Here is a 12,368-nt window from a genome sequence, read left to right as displayed (position 1 = left end):
CCTTGAGTGACCCAGCCAGAGTCCAGACTTGAATCCGATTGAACATCTCTGGAGAGATCTTAAAATGGCTTTGCACCGACGCTTCCCATCCAACCTGATGGAGCTTGAGAGGTGCTGCAACAAGGAATAGGCGAAACTGGCCAAGGATAGGTGTGCCAAGCTTGTGGCAACATATTCAAAAAGACTTGAGGCTGTAATTGCTGCCAAAGGTGCATCGACAAAGTATTGAGCAAAGGCTGTGAATACTTGTGTACATGTGATTTCTCAGTTTTTTTATTTTTAATAAATTTGCAAAAACCTCAAGTAAACTTTTTTCACGTCATTATGGGGTGTTGTGTGTAGAATTCTGAGGGGAAAAAATGAATTTAATCCATTTTGGAATAAGGCTGTAACATAACAAAATATGGAAAAAGTGATGCTCTGTGAATACTTTCCGGATGCACTGTATATACAGTAATCCCTCCTCGATCGCGGGGGTTGCAATCCAGAACCCCCCGCGATAGATGAAAATCCGCGAAGTAGAAACCATATGTTTGTATGGTTATTTTTATATATTTTAAGCGCTTATAAACACTCCCACACTGTTAACATTATTAGAGCCCTCTAGACATGAAATAACCTTTAGTCAAAAGTTTAAACTGTGCTCCATGACAAGACAGAGATGACAGTTCTTTCTCACAATTAAAAGAAAGCAAACATATCTTCTCTTCAAACGAGGGCCGTCAGGAGCAGAGAATGTCAGCGAGATAGAGAGAGCGTGAAAGAAAAACAAACAATCAAAAAATCAATACGTGCTGTTGGGCTTTTAAGTATGCGCACCGTGATAAAGCAGCCGCAAAGAGAGAGAGCAATGTGAAGGTAAGTCTTTCAGCATTTTTTAGAGTAGCCTCCGTATCTTCTAAACAAACAGCCTCTGTGCAAACAGCCCCTCCGTGAGGCGCAGATAACGTCAGAGAGAGAGAGCGCGCAAGATTAAAGCAAACAATCAAAAAATCAATACGTGCTTTCATTTGTTAGAGGAGCGTCCATATCCTCTAGGCAAACAGCCCCTCTGCTCACACCCCCTCTGTCAGGCGCAAAGAATGTCAGAGAAAGACCGAGAAAAGCAAACAATCTGCTCGGGGAAGCACATCGTATATCATTGAGGAGTTTTAGTTAATATGTAATACGTGCTCTGATTGGGTAGCTTCTCAGCCATCTGCCAATAGCGTCCCTTGTATGAAATCAACTGGGCAAACAAACTGAGGAAGCATGTACTTTAAATTAAAAGACCCATTGTCCGCAGAAATTCACGAACCAGCGAAAAATCCGTGATATATATTTAGATATGCTTACATTTAAAATCCGCGATAGAGTGAAGCCGCGAAAGTCGAAGCGTGATATAGCGAGGGATTACTGTATAATAGACAGAAAGTTATTTTTTCATTGTAAGCGATTTCAATTCTTATGTCTCTCATGGTACCTGGCCTGGAGACACTTGTGCTACTATGCTGTGTTTCGGGTCAACTTAGTCCAGTGAGTTTGATGTCCGTGGCTTTATTCCTCCCCAGCTGCCTTTCTGCTTGTTTGTCCTCAATGACTCATCACTGTTTCACATTCTTGGTAAAGCCTATTTACTTCATACTGAAGCCGACTGTGAACAAGAGAAAATGCAAATCACAAAATCAGTTTTGTTTCAAAAGACTAATTTGCTAGCCAAGGCAAATGTCTTTTTAGAGTGTATCTTGCACTTTGCCCTTCCTGGTTTTAATAGCTCAAACGGTATTATACTTTCCCTACTCTTGGTCCTTCAGCAAATAAAAGTGATTCTTTTTAACCTTAGTATGTTTGCTGTACTTAACTCATACTTTTAGATCTTAAGTTTTATAGAGAGTTGGTGAGTCTTTTTATATGATGGGTTGCAAGAAGGGGGGGGGGTATTCCTGTAAAACCCAGCAGATTGGGTGTAAGTCAGGAACTGACCCTAGACAGAGTGCCAGTCTGTCTCAGTGTCCCTTCTTGAACACACCTAGACTTCTTACACAGGAGAAATTTTAGAGTTGCCAATTAACCTAACCTGTACATACTCTCAGCTATGTTCTGAATATTATTTACTTTTTAAACATTTGAGTTGTTTGCACAATGATAATGGTTTAGAATAAAAATTTACGTTATTCATTTGTATTGCTTGTTTTTTTCCAAATGTTAATCCAAAATTTCCAACATTTTTAGGACTTTATCTCTGGGAACATATTTTGGAAGGTCAACTAAATCCATCTGACCCAACAGCACAGTGGAGGATAGGGAATCTTCATTTAGGAAAGATACATTTCAGGTATATTATTCTTTTCATGGTACAGTTTAATTTTAATGTACAGTGGTGTGAAAAAGTATTTGCCCTCTTCCTGATTTCCTCTATTTTTGCTTATTAATAACACTTACCGTGGATACTTGAGGATAACCTGACTCACAAATGTTTAACCAAAATACCATAAGAAATGTGTCACAAACAGATAAGCCAAATTTTTAAATTTAAAAAAGTAACCTAATGAAATACTTAATTTTATTCAAGTAATACCTGAATTATTATTATCCCAGCAACACTTGAATGTAAGGCAAGCAGTACACATTCCGGTATGTTAGTCCTTTGCAAGGCTCAATCGCACACCAATAAGAAAAGAGTGTGCTGTGTGCATTCCAGCAATAGAAACCTAGTAATAAAGTGTCACTTTAATTTTAATCTAGCTATTTTAATCTAGCTGTTTTTGAGTGTGATCATTTGGAATAGTGGCTAGTGTTCATACTGTGAATCTTGTGGGGCTCAAGTTTAAGGATGGATAAAGGGGATGGATGTTATTTATTTCTCCGCACATGAAGGAATAAATATGTATTAAAATTAAAAAAAAAAAGAAAAATTAAAATGCTGGCTAGTGATATGTGCATTTTTTCATACAAAAGAAGAAAAATTAACTCAAAAATTAAAACATTGTAAGGTATTACATTTTAGAATAAGTAACTATATAGCATTATTTAGTTACTTTTTTATGTAAGTAATGAGAAATGTAACTAAGAGGTGACATGCTAGAATTTTTTAAAGTTATAAAGGCAATGTCCATCAAAAACCCTGCAGAAAAGTGAGCAAGAGTGTGATAGCGATGGGAGAGAGTTCAACTGAAGTCATCTTTTGTTTTTTTTTGTTTTTTTAATTTTTATTTATTAATTTTATTACAATCAATACATAGCAATCAAGTTTTTACAAAAAAAATTATGCTAAGAACTGATCGATCCCCACCCTTGAGAGAGAGAGCAAGCCAAACGGTGTAAAATTTAAGGCTTGTAAAAATACCTAAATTAATAAATTCTCTGTGCTTTATAAACTTATTTTAAAATATTACTGATTAGATCCTGCCATGTTTTGAAAAAAGTCTGTACAGATCCTCTAACTGAGTATTTGATTTTTCCAATTTTAAATAATATAACACATCAGTTTCCCACTGACTTAAGAGGAGAGTTTGGGTTCTTCCAGTTTATCAGAATAAGTCTGCGTGCCAACAGTGTAGTGAATGCAATCACAATTTGTTTGTCCTTCTCCACTTTAAGACCCTCTGGAAGAACCCCAAACACAGCTGTTAATGGGTTAGGAGGGATTGTGAGTCCAAGGCTGTCTGAGAGGTAATTAAAAATTTTTGTCCAGAATAATGTTAATTTGGTGCAGGCCCAGAACATGTGACCTAGTGAGGCTGGGGCTTGGTTGCAACGTTCGCAGGTTGGATCATGCCCTGGAAACATTTTGGAGAGTTTTAGTCGAGACAGATGTGCTCGATATATAATTTTGAGTTGTATAATTGTATGCTTTGCATATGGAGCTTGAGTGAATTCTCTGCATTGCTACTTTCCACTCCTTTTCTGATATATTAATTGAGAGGTCATTTTCCCAGTGTCCTCTTGGATCTTTGAAAGGAAGGGATTGTAAAATGATTTTATATATTGTAGAGATGGAGTCTAACTCCTTGAAATTGAGCAATATTTTTCCAGCGTGGATGAGGGTGCAAGATGAGGAAAATCTGGAAGGTTCTGTTTAACAAAGTTCCTGATTTGAAGATAGTGAAAGAAATTTGTAGCTGGAATGTTAAATTTGGAATGTAATTGTTCATAGGATGCAAAGACGTTGTCTATATAAAGATCTCTAAGCAAGTTAATTCCAAATTTTTCCAGATATTAAAACTGCATATGTTTGTGAGGTTGAAAGAGGTGGTTCTTTTGCAGGGTGCCACAGAAAGAAGCTTCTCCGTCTTAAAATGCTTTCTACATTGGTTCCAGATTCTAAGTGAGTGGAGCACAATTGGGTTATTAGTGTATTGCCGATAGCGTGTGTTTATTGGAGCACAGAGCAAGGAATACAAAGAAGTACTGCAGGATTTTACTTCTATTGCGGTCCATGCCTGTGTATGTTCTTCTATTTGTGTCCAGGTTCTTATCGACTGTATATTTGCGCCCAGTAATAAAACTGGAAGTTAGGTAGAGCCATGCCGCCTTCTGCCTTTTGTCTTTGTAGGGTCGCTCTTTTGATGCGTGGATGTTTAGAATTCCAAATAAATGAGGTTATTGTTGAATCTAATTGCTTAAAGAACGATTTATTAATGTATATTGGTATGTTTTGAAATAAAAAGGAGCTTAGGAAGAATATTCATCTTAACAGTGTTAATTCTTCCAGCTAGTGTGAGATGAAGGGTTGACCATCTATGCAAGTCTTGTTTAATTTTTTCCATGCAGACGACGAAATTTTGTTGATATAGAGCTTTATGTTTACTTGTGATGTTTACCCCGAGGTATTTAAACTGTTCTGCAATGATAAAAGGAAGGGTGTCTAATCTAATATTATATGCTTGAGAATTCACGGAAAGAGTACACTTTTATTCAGATTAATTCTGAGACCAGAGAGCTTTTGAAATTCTGTGAGTGCTGCTAAGACTGCAGGCACAGAATTTTCTGGGTCCGATATATACAGTACCATGTCATCTGCATATAATGAGATTTTCTGTTCCAGTCCTTCTCTGCTAATCCCCTTTATCTGATCAGTATTTCGACAATGTATTGCCAGTGGTTCAATGGCAATTGCAAACAGCAGTGGTGACAAAGGGCATCCTTGTCTTGTGCCACGTTCTAGTTTAAAGTAGTCTGAGCAAATGTTATTGATGCAAACTGAAGCTTCTGGGTTAGTATACAGTAATTTAATCCATGCACAAATGTTGGGCCAAACCCAAACTTCTCCAAAATAGTAAAAGGTATTTCCATTCAATCATGTCGAATGCTTTTCTGCATCCAATGATAATAATATTTCTGGGGTGTTTGATTTAGTTGGTGAGTATATTACATTAAACAGGCGTCGAAGATTTGAAGATAAGTGTCGGCCCCTAATAAATCCAGTTTGGTCTTGTGATATTACTGAGGGAGCACTTTCTCCATCCTTCTAGCTATGATTTTAGAGAGTATTTTAACGTCGTTATTCAGAAGTGAAATTGGTCTGTATGATGCACATTGTAATAAGTCCTTATTTTGTTTTGGAAAGACAGTGATTAGTGCTTGGCGAAAGGTTTGTGGAAGAGATTGGTTATCTCTGGCTTCTGTAAATGTTGCTAATAGGAGGGAGCTAGCTGAGCGGAGAATTTCTTGTAAAACTCTGCAGGGTAGCCGTCAGGGCCTGCTGCTTTTCCACCTTGGAGTGACTTTATAGCATCCAGTAATTCTGATAATGACAGAGGTTTATCGAGTTCCTCCACACTAAAAGCGTCAATTTGTGGTATCTGTAATTTATCCAGAAATGCATTAGATTGTATATTGTCTTCTTTAAACTCAGTAGTATATAGGGATTTATAGTAGTCTCTAAAAGTGTACATTATATTTTTGTGTTCGATGATTTTATCTCCGTTAGTGTTAGTAATTACGAGATTGCGTTGTACATCTTGCTTGTGAATTTGTTGCTAAAAGCTTATTAGCTTTCTCTCCATGTTCATAATAATGATGTCTGGATTTGTAAATTAGTTGTTCAGTTTCTTTAGTTGTCAAGAGGTTTAATTCTGAATGTAGAGCCTGCCTCCTCTTATGTAGAGTCTCGCTTGGTAGTCTGGCATGTTCTTCATCTATTTTAGTAATTTCGCTTTTATCTCTGCTACTTTCTTCGGATTTATTTCTGTGGGAAAGATATGAGATAATCTGTCCTCTTAAGAAGGCCTTAAGAGTTTCCCAGAGTATTCCTGCAGAGATCTCAGGGGATGTATTTGTCTCTAGAAAGAATTCAATTTGTTTGGATATAAATTCAGTACAATTCTCGTCAGCTAATAGAAGCGGATTGAGGCCATCTGGGGTGAGTGTATGGGGCTTAGTAATTTCAGCTCCAAGATCATTGGAGCATGGTCTGAAATAACAATAGCATCGTATTTACAAGATTTAATCTTAGGCAAGAAGTTATTATCTATAAAGAAGTAATCAATCCTTGAGTAGCAATGATGTACTGGTGAGTAGAAAGAATATGTTCTTGAATTTGGGTTTAAAACCTCCAGGGATCTGATAAGTTGTGATCAGTTATAAACTTTGTAATTATCTTTGCGGTGTTAGTTGCCGTTCCCCCTGTGGAGGAAGTCTTATCTAAAAGTGGATTTAGAACACAATTAAAGTCCCCAGCCATTATAAGTTTATGAGTGTTCAGATTGGGAATGGATGCAAATAAATTTTGTATAAATTCCTTATCATCAACATTAGGTGCATAAACATTTATCAAAATCATTTTACAGTTAGATAAGTCTCCCATGACCATCACATATCTCCCTTCAGGATCCAATACTACATCTGATGCTACAAATGGTACTGTTCTATGTATGAGAATTCCCACCCTCTAGTTTTCTTTGTAAAACTAGAATGGAACATTTGGCCAGTCCAGTCTTTTGCAGCGGAACTGATCCTTACTTAGTAAGTGGGTTTCCTGTAAAAATACTATTTTAGCATTTAGACCTGTTAGGTGAGAAAGTACTTTCTTTCTCTTTAATTCGTGATTCAGGCCTTTAACATTCCAGCTTACGAAGTTAACTGTCCCATCATGGAGACACTGATTCTGAGTTTTTGATGTCATTTTATAGTCTTAACTGGAAGTGAAATAGTTTAGGTCTTAATTTCCTATTCCCCAAGAGTTGTTGCCATGCAGCTTATTATTACGTTGATAGTTATAATTATAAAGATTGAGATGATAGATTAGATATAGATCAAGCCTGCTCTCTTTCTCTTCCCCTTAACCCCCACCCTCCCTTTTGCCTCCCCAGGTGAGGCTAAAACCCACTTCATGCAGTCCCAGTCCTCTGACATACCCAGAGACAGAGCACGTCCAAAGCACATCAAGCCCCCATGCAGTGGCGCTTTAAGGTTAAAAGATAGAGATATCTGTTACCAATATAGTCTTTAAAAGAGGAAAAAGAAAAAAAGAAAAGAATTTTGCACTTAATATATATATATATATCTTCAGCAATTTTAGTGCATTAAGATGATACCCCAGATAATAAACCCAGGTGATGGTGTTAAAGATGTGTCCAAAACAAGCATAACAAGTCTTAATGCAGTAATAGCAATAACAGTAAACCAAGGGTATGATATTGAACAGTCTCATTTAGGGTACACATGAAATAATTAGAAAAGAAAAAAAAGAGGAGGAAAACGTAATTAAGCACAATAAAACATAAACATTTAGCGCCCTAGTAATACTAAGTAATAATAAGTAATAAGTAATAATAATAATAATAAGTAATAATAAGAATATGAGAATATATGCTGATAAAAAACCTGTATTTTAAAACAAATAGATCAGACAGTAGATTATTAATCCTAGCTTTATCATTTACCGCCATGACTCACAATTATGTATCAGAATAGTCCGGGATCAGCTTTCTTAATTCATTTTCTGCTCCTCCTTGCTAGCGAAAACATAGAAATGACCCTGCCATTCCACTTTCAGTTTTGCGGATACAGGAGGCGTATTTGACATTGGCTTGCCGTAGCGCTGTTTAATATTATAGAAGGCTGCGTGTTTAATAGCTGTTGCTGGAGAGAAGTCAGGGAAGACACGAATGTGGCTATTTTCATATATAATATCTTCCTTTTTTCTGAGGAGTTCCATCACCTCTAACTTAAATGATAATCGTTCAAAACGAACTATAAAAGATCTTGGTCGGGTCTGACGGTGTTTGATCAGCGTCGTAAGCCGCTGCTATCTCAGATTCTGCTTTAAAGTCGCCCCCGATTATTTTAGAAAAAAGTTCAGTTGCGAATTTCACAGGGTTTGAACTTTCGATTCTCCGGCAGGCCTTCAATTCTGACATTATACCTTCTACTCCCATCTTCTAAAGCAGCCAGTCTGTCTCCAAGTTTTTCTCGAGTTTTTACATTCGAACTGACATTTACTGCTCTTTCCTCGGCACTGGCAGCTAGATGTTGGCCATTTCGATCCGATTCGTGAATGTCTCATTAAGATGCTCCAATTGATCAGCAAGCGTGCTCAGTTTAACCGAGTTTTTCTCAATGCGCTCTTCAATTTTACCCAGCACCTGTCGAAGTTCAAGTTGTACCTCTTGACGCAGCCTTTCATTTGCCTGTTGGATTTCCTGTCGCAGCCATTCATTGGCCTGTTTCATCTCCTGTTTCAGTCTCTCATGTGCCTTTGCCGTTGCTTTCTCATTAGCCTTCTCGCTTTTCTTTATATCTTGCGTGAGCTCAGCGAGCAACACTTTCAGTTCAGATAGCTCAAATGTGCCTTCTTGTACCGTAGATGAAGCAGCAGACTCTGCTGAAGCCGGTGTCCCTGCTGCTCCAGTCCCGCGTAATTGCGTAACTGAAGCCGCGGACCTCCCGGCCTTTTCCAGTTTCAGGTAATCCTCTCCAATCGGCGAGCTATCCACATCTGCACTCACGATCGCACCTTCGCTCCCCTTTTCGCTCTCAGCCGGCGACGATGTAGCGGACCGTGGTCCCGAGGAGTCTGTACTTTCGCCCATCTGATCCAGGTCTGTCTCTGAGAGGCCGTATCTCGAGCTAGGGCTTGCTGATCGCAGCTTGGATGTAGCTTTAGTCTTCGATTCTTTCGGACCCCCCTTCTTGTTAGCCATGTTTATATGTGTTTACATATGCTGTAGCGGTCCCTCTCGGGTTGAATAAATAAAGGATATCTCAGAATAATAAGCAAATAATATGAAAAATAGCACCACTGCTAGCGGAGCTCCACTTCAGACGTCCATCTCTCGCATCGGACGAGACCAACTGAAGTCATCTTAAAGTGCTCTACTTGCAGTGTTTAGAAACAGTCTCTGTGCAGCCAAGACCAAGAAGTCATCTTTAGCTGACAATGTTAAGAGGTCACTTCTGAGGGCCTTTGTAATGCAGACGTTTCCAGTTTGTGGGTGAGCACTGATGATTACCTCAGTGCAAATCTGTGAACTGAGTCCATGGCAATGCATAGAGTACCACATTAACAAGCCAGGAATGAATCTAATGGGTGATATACCCTGTGTAACCCCTGGATTTGGGGGGTATAGTTGTCTCCCAATGTATCCCCAGAGACAACTTCACTGACAGCTGTCCTGGGTCCTGTTTATTATAAGTTAAATACCTGAAAATGCCTTCTTCTTCCAAACTAAACAATACATTTTCTTTTCTTTTCTACTCTTCTCAGGTAAGTATTGCCCTCCTCTTCTCCCAACTCTAACTCATCTGGGTGAGGTGAAACCATTTATTTTCAACCTGGACCCAGGAATACTGCTGGTGCCACCAAGAAGCACTTCTGTGTCTGATGGAACTTTTCTAGGACAGTATCCAAGACCCCTGCTTGGCTGTCCATCAGGACTACAGCTCCCATGCTGCCTGTAGGTGCACAAATGGGAGAGGAATACTGCCCCCAGAGTATGGAAGGAATACATGGCACCAAGATGTCACACTTGTCATGATTCAATAGGTACAGTGTGACAAGAAGGGTTTGCTCCACTCTCCCGAAACCATACTGGGAGCCTCTTGAACCTGCATCCGTCAATAATCATAACCAAGATTTTGGGCCATAACAAGAGAACACATACTGACTGCAATGGATGGGTGTAAAAGTGCAATTACTTTCATTCTACAAGCTTTTAAAATACAATAAAAAAACAGTAAAACAGTACAGTGATGCTTCCTTATAAATAATGCAATAAATAAATAATCCTATGTTCAAGGTGATTATTAACAAAAATCCAATAAATAGTTTAGAAACCAAAGATAAAACTAATTCAAGATTCCCTCATAAAAACCACGGACAAAAGACATCTATCCTGTACCTCTTTTCTCTGCTGCAGCTTTCATCCTCCTTCCTGTTGCCAACCTTCCTTTCTTGAACCATTTTGCCTCCATTGTCTCTTTTTAACTCTCTCTCCTTCATCCTAGCCTGTCTTCCTTCATCATCTGCCCAGCTCATCCTTCACAGGTCTTGCAGTTGGCAGAAACGTCAGCAACTCAGTCCCTTCCAACAATGGCTTTAGCCACAAATGCTTCCTTTGGCGCGTCTGCTGTGACTCCCCAAGCCACCTTCTGCTGTCTCCCTCATACAAAACACAAAAATGTAACACCTAGTGGATCCCTAGGGAAAGCTTGATCATCCACCACTACCCCTCAGCTGTTCAGTGAGGAACCGATCCGCCCCAGAACAATAATTACTAATTCCTCCATGGGCTCTGACCGCTTGCCTCCTCTCCTCTCTACACGCTGACAAAGTACTGCTTTCACCTTCTATTCAGCTGTCAGTCTGACTCACCCTTATATGCCTCCATGGGTGCAGCAACTCTTAATTCAAACCGCTTGAATCCAATGAAGCAATCAAGACAGACCACACCCTCACATGTAGATACAGCTCATCTGGGTCACTTTACCAACTCCATAACTGCATGAGCCCGCAAACCCACAGGGATCAAGCCAGTTATTTATTTACCTATTTATCACACACACCACAAGTTGCTAAGCCATGGACCCACTGTATACAGACACCAGTGCAGGGTAGAAAGTAGTTGAAAAATGCAGAGTTCCTCCAGGATGCTAAAGGACAGTCTGACAAACTACTACCTGGGGGTGCTTGCCTCTCTGTTGAAGAGTAACATTTATATACAGTATGTTGTATGTATCTCCTATATAATGCTTAATAACTTATAATATGGCGAGTCAAAGAGTTCTCCTTATCTCTATTTGTTCAGTATGCAAAGAGAAGATATACAGTTCAATCATGAAATAGCAAAAGGAAAGATTTTCTTCTGTGTCAATATTTCTAGATGTTTTCTTTTGATAGGCTTTAGAACAAGTAACATTTCAAATCAGAGTATGATAATGGTCAGGCTTTTCATTGCTTTTGTGTAGTTACAATATTGAATCATTTTTCAAAGACAGATGTACAACCTTTTCTGAAAATCTGTCACCTTGTTTTACACTTTCTGAAACATATGAAAACAAATGCATCTCAGAGAGTGTAATGTTACTGGATAAGAAGTTGGCAGTAATGTAACTAAGATGGTCTTAAAGGAATGTATTTTCTTCCTCTGTGGCAAAGTTTTCAAAATTCTCCTTTTAGTCAGGCTGTGTTGCTATTTCTCAAAATCCCATGGGACTGCAAGTCACCGAGTAAAAAAGACTATTTTTCTTTCATGTTATGCCTAATAAAGCATGAGCTTTATGAATTTTAGTTGCCATGCTCTTTAATTTCTTTGCTGGACACTGTAAAGTCATTAGTAAACTAGTTGTTGTCAGATATTTGTTAGGTCATGTATGCCAATTTCAAAGACCTCCTACTCAACACATGTAAAATACCCCTGTAGTTGTATTATTGTACATTGCTGCTATGGCCTGCAGGGGCTGCTCCTGCTCCCCAAATCCAACATAGACAGACGCAAACACAAGTTCAGCAAAACCTGCTTTTATTTGGCAGTGAGCAACTCTTCTGAAATCATTTCCCACACAAGCACAGTATAGAGCACAAAATAGCAAAGTCTTTCCTTCTTTGCTTTCTTCTGTCTGTCTCTCTCTCTGCCTCCACTCCTCCAGCAAGCTTTGTCACCTTCTTCCCAACTCTGGTGCCAGGAGAAGTGGCAGCTGGTTGCTTTTATGTAATCCCCAGGAGTACTTCCAGCGTCCTGTTGGATTGATCTGGAAGCACTTACTGGTAAGTTAGGAGCCTGATGGAATAGGGCTCCAGAGACCCTGCTGCACACCCTGGCAGTACCCCTGGAACCCAATAGGGCTGAGCCATGAAATTCCAATTCCCAGTATGCCCTGTGGGAATCGGAGGTACCATAGCAACTTTGAGCTAATGCCTTTGCTTGAACTCCTTTTTGTACTGTGAA

General features: G+C 39.0%; 1 protein-coding gene across 1 annotated transcript in view; it reads left to right on the top strand.

Annotated features, from left to right (window-relative positions):
- rxylt1 (ribitol xylosyltransferase 1) overlaps window positions 1–12,368 on the top strand; it is a 53,822-nt gene that overhangs the window by 13,814 nt on the left and 27,640 nt on the right. Inside the window, exon 3 of the mRNA XM_039760841.1 lies at window positions 2,212–2,314. Coding sequence (XP_039616775.1) covers window positions 2,212–2,314 — 103 coding nt within the window. The remainder of the gene's footprint in view (window positions 1–2,211; window positions 2,315–12,368) is intronic.

The sequence above is a fragment of the Polypterus senegalus genome, chromosome 8 (assembly GCF_016835505.1).
Source record: "Polypterus senegalus isolate Bchr_013 chromosome 8, ASM1683550v1, whole genome shotgun sequence".
Taxonomy (NCBI): domain Eukaryota; kingdom Metazoa; phylum Chordata; class Cladistia; order Polypteriformes; family Polypteridae; genus Polypterus; species Polypterus senegalus.
The sequence above is the reverse complement of the archived record's forward strand: the minus strand, read 5'-3'. Positions and strand labels throughout refer to the sequence as shown.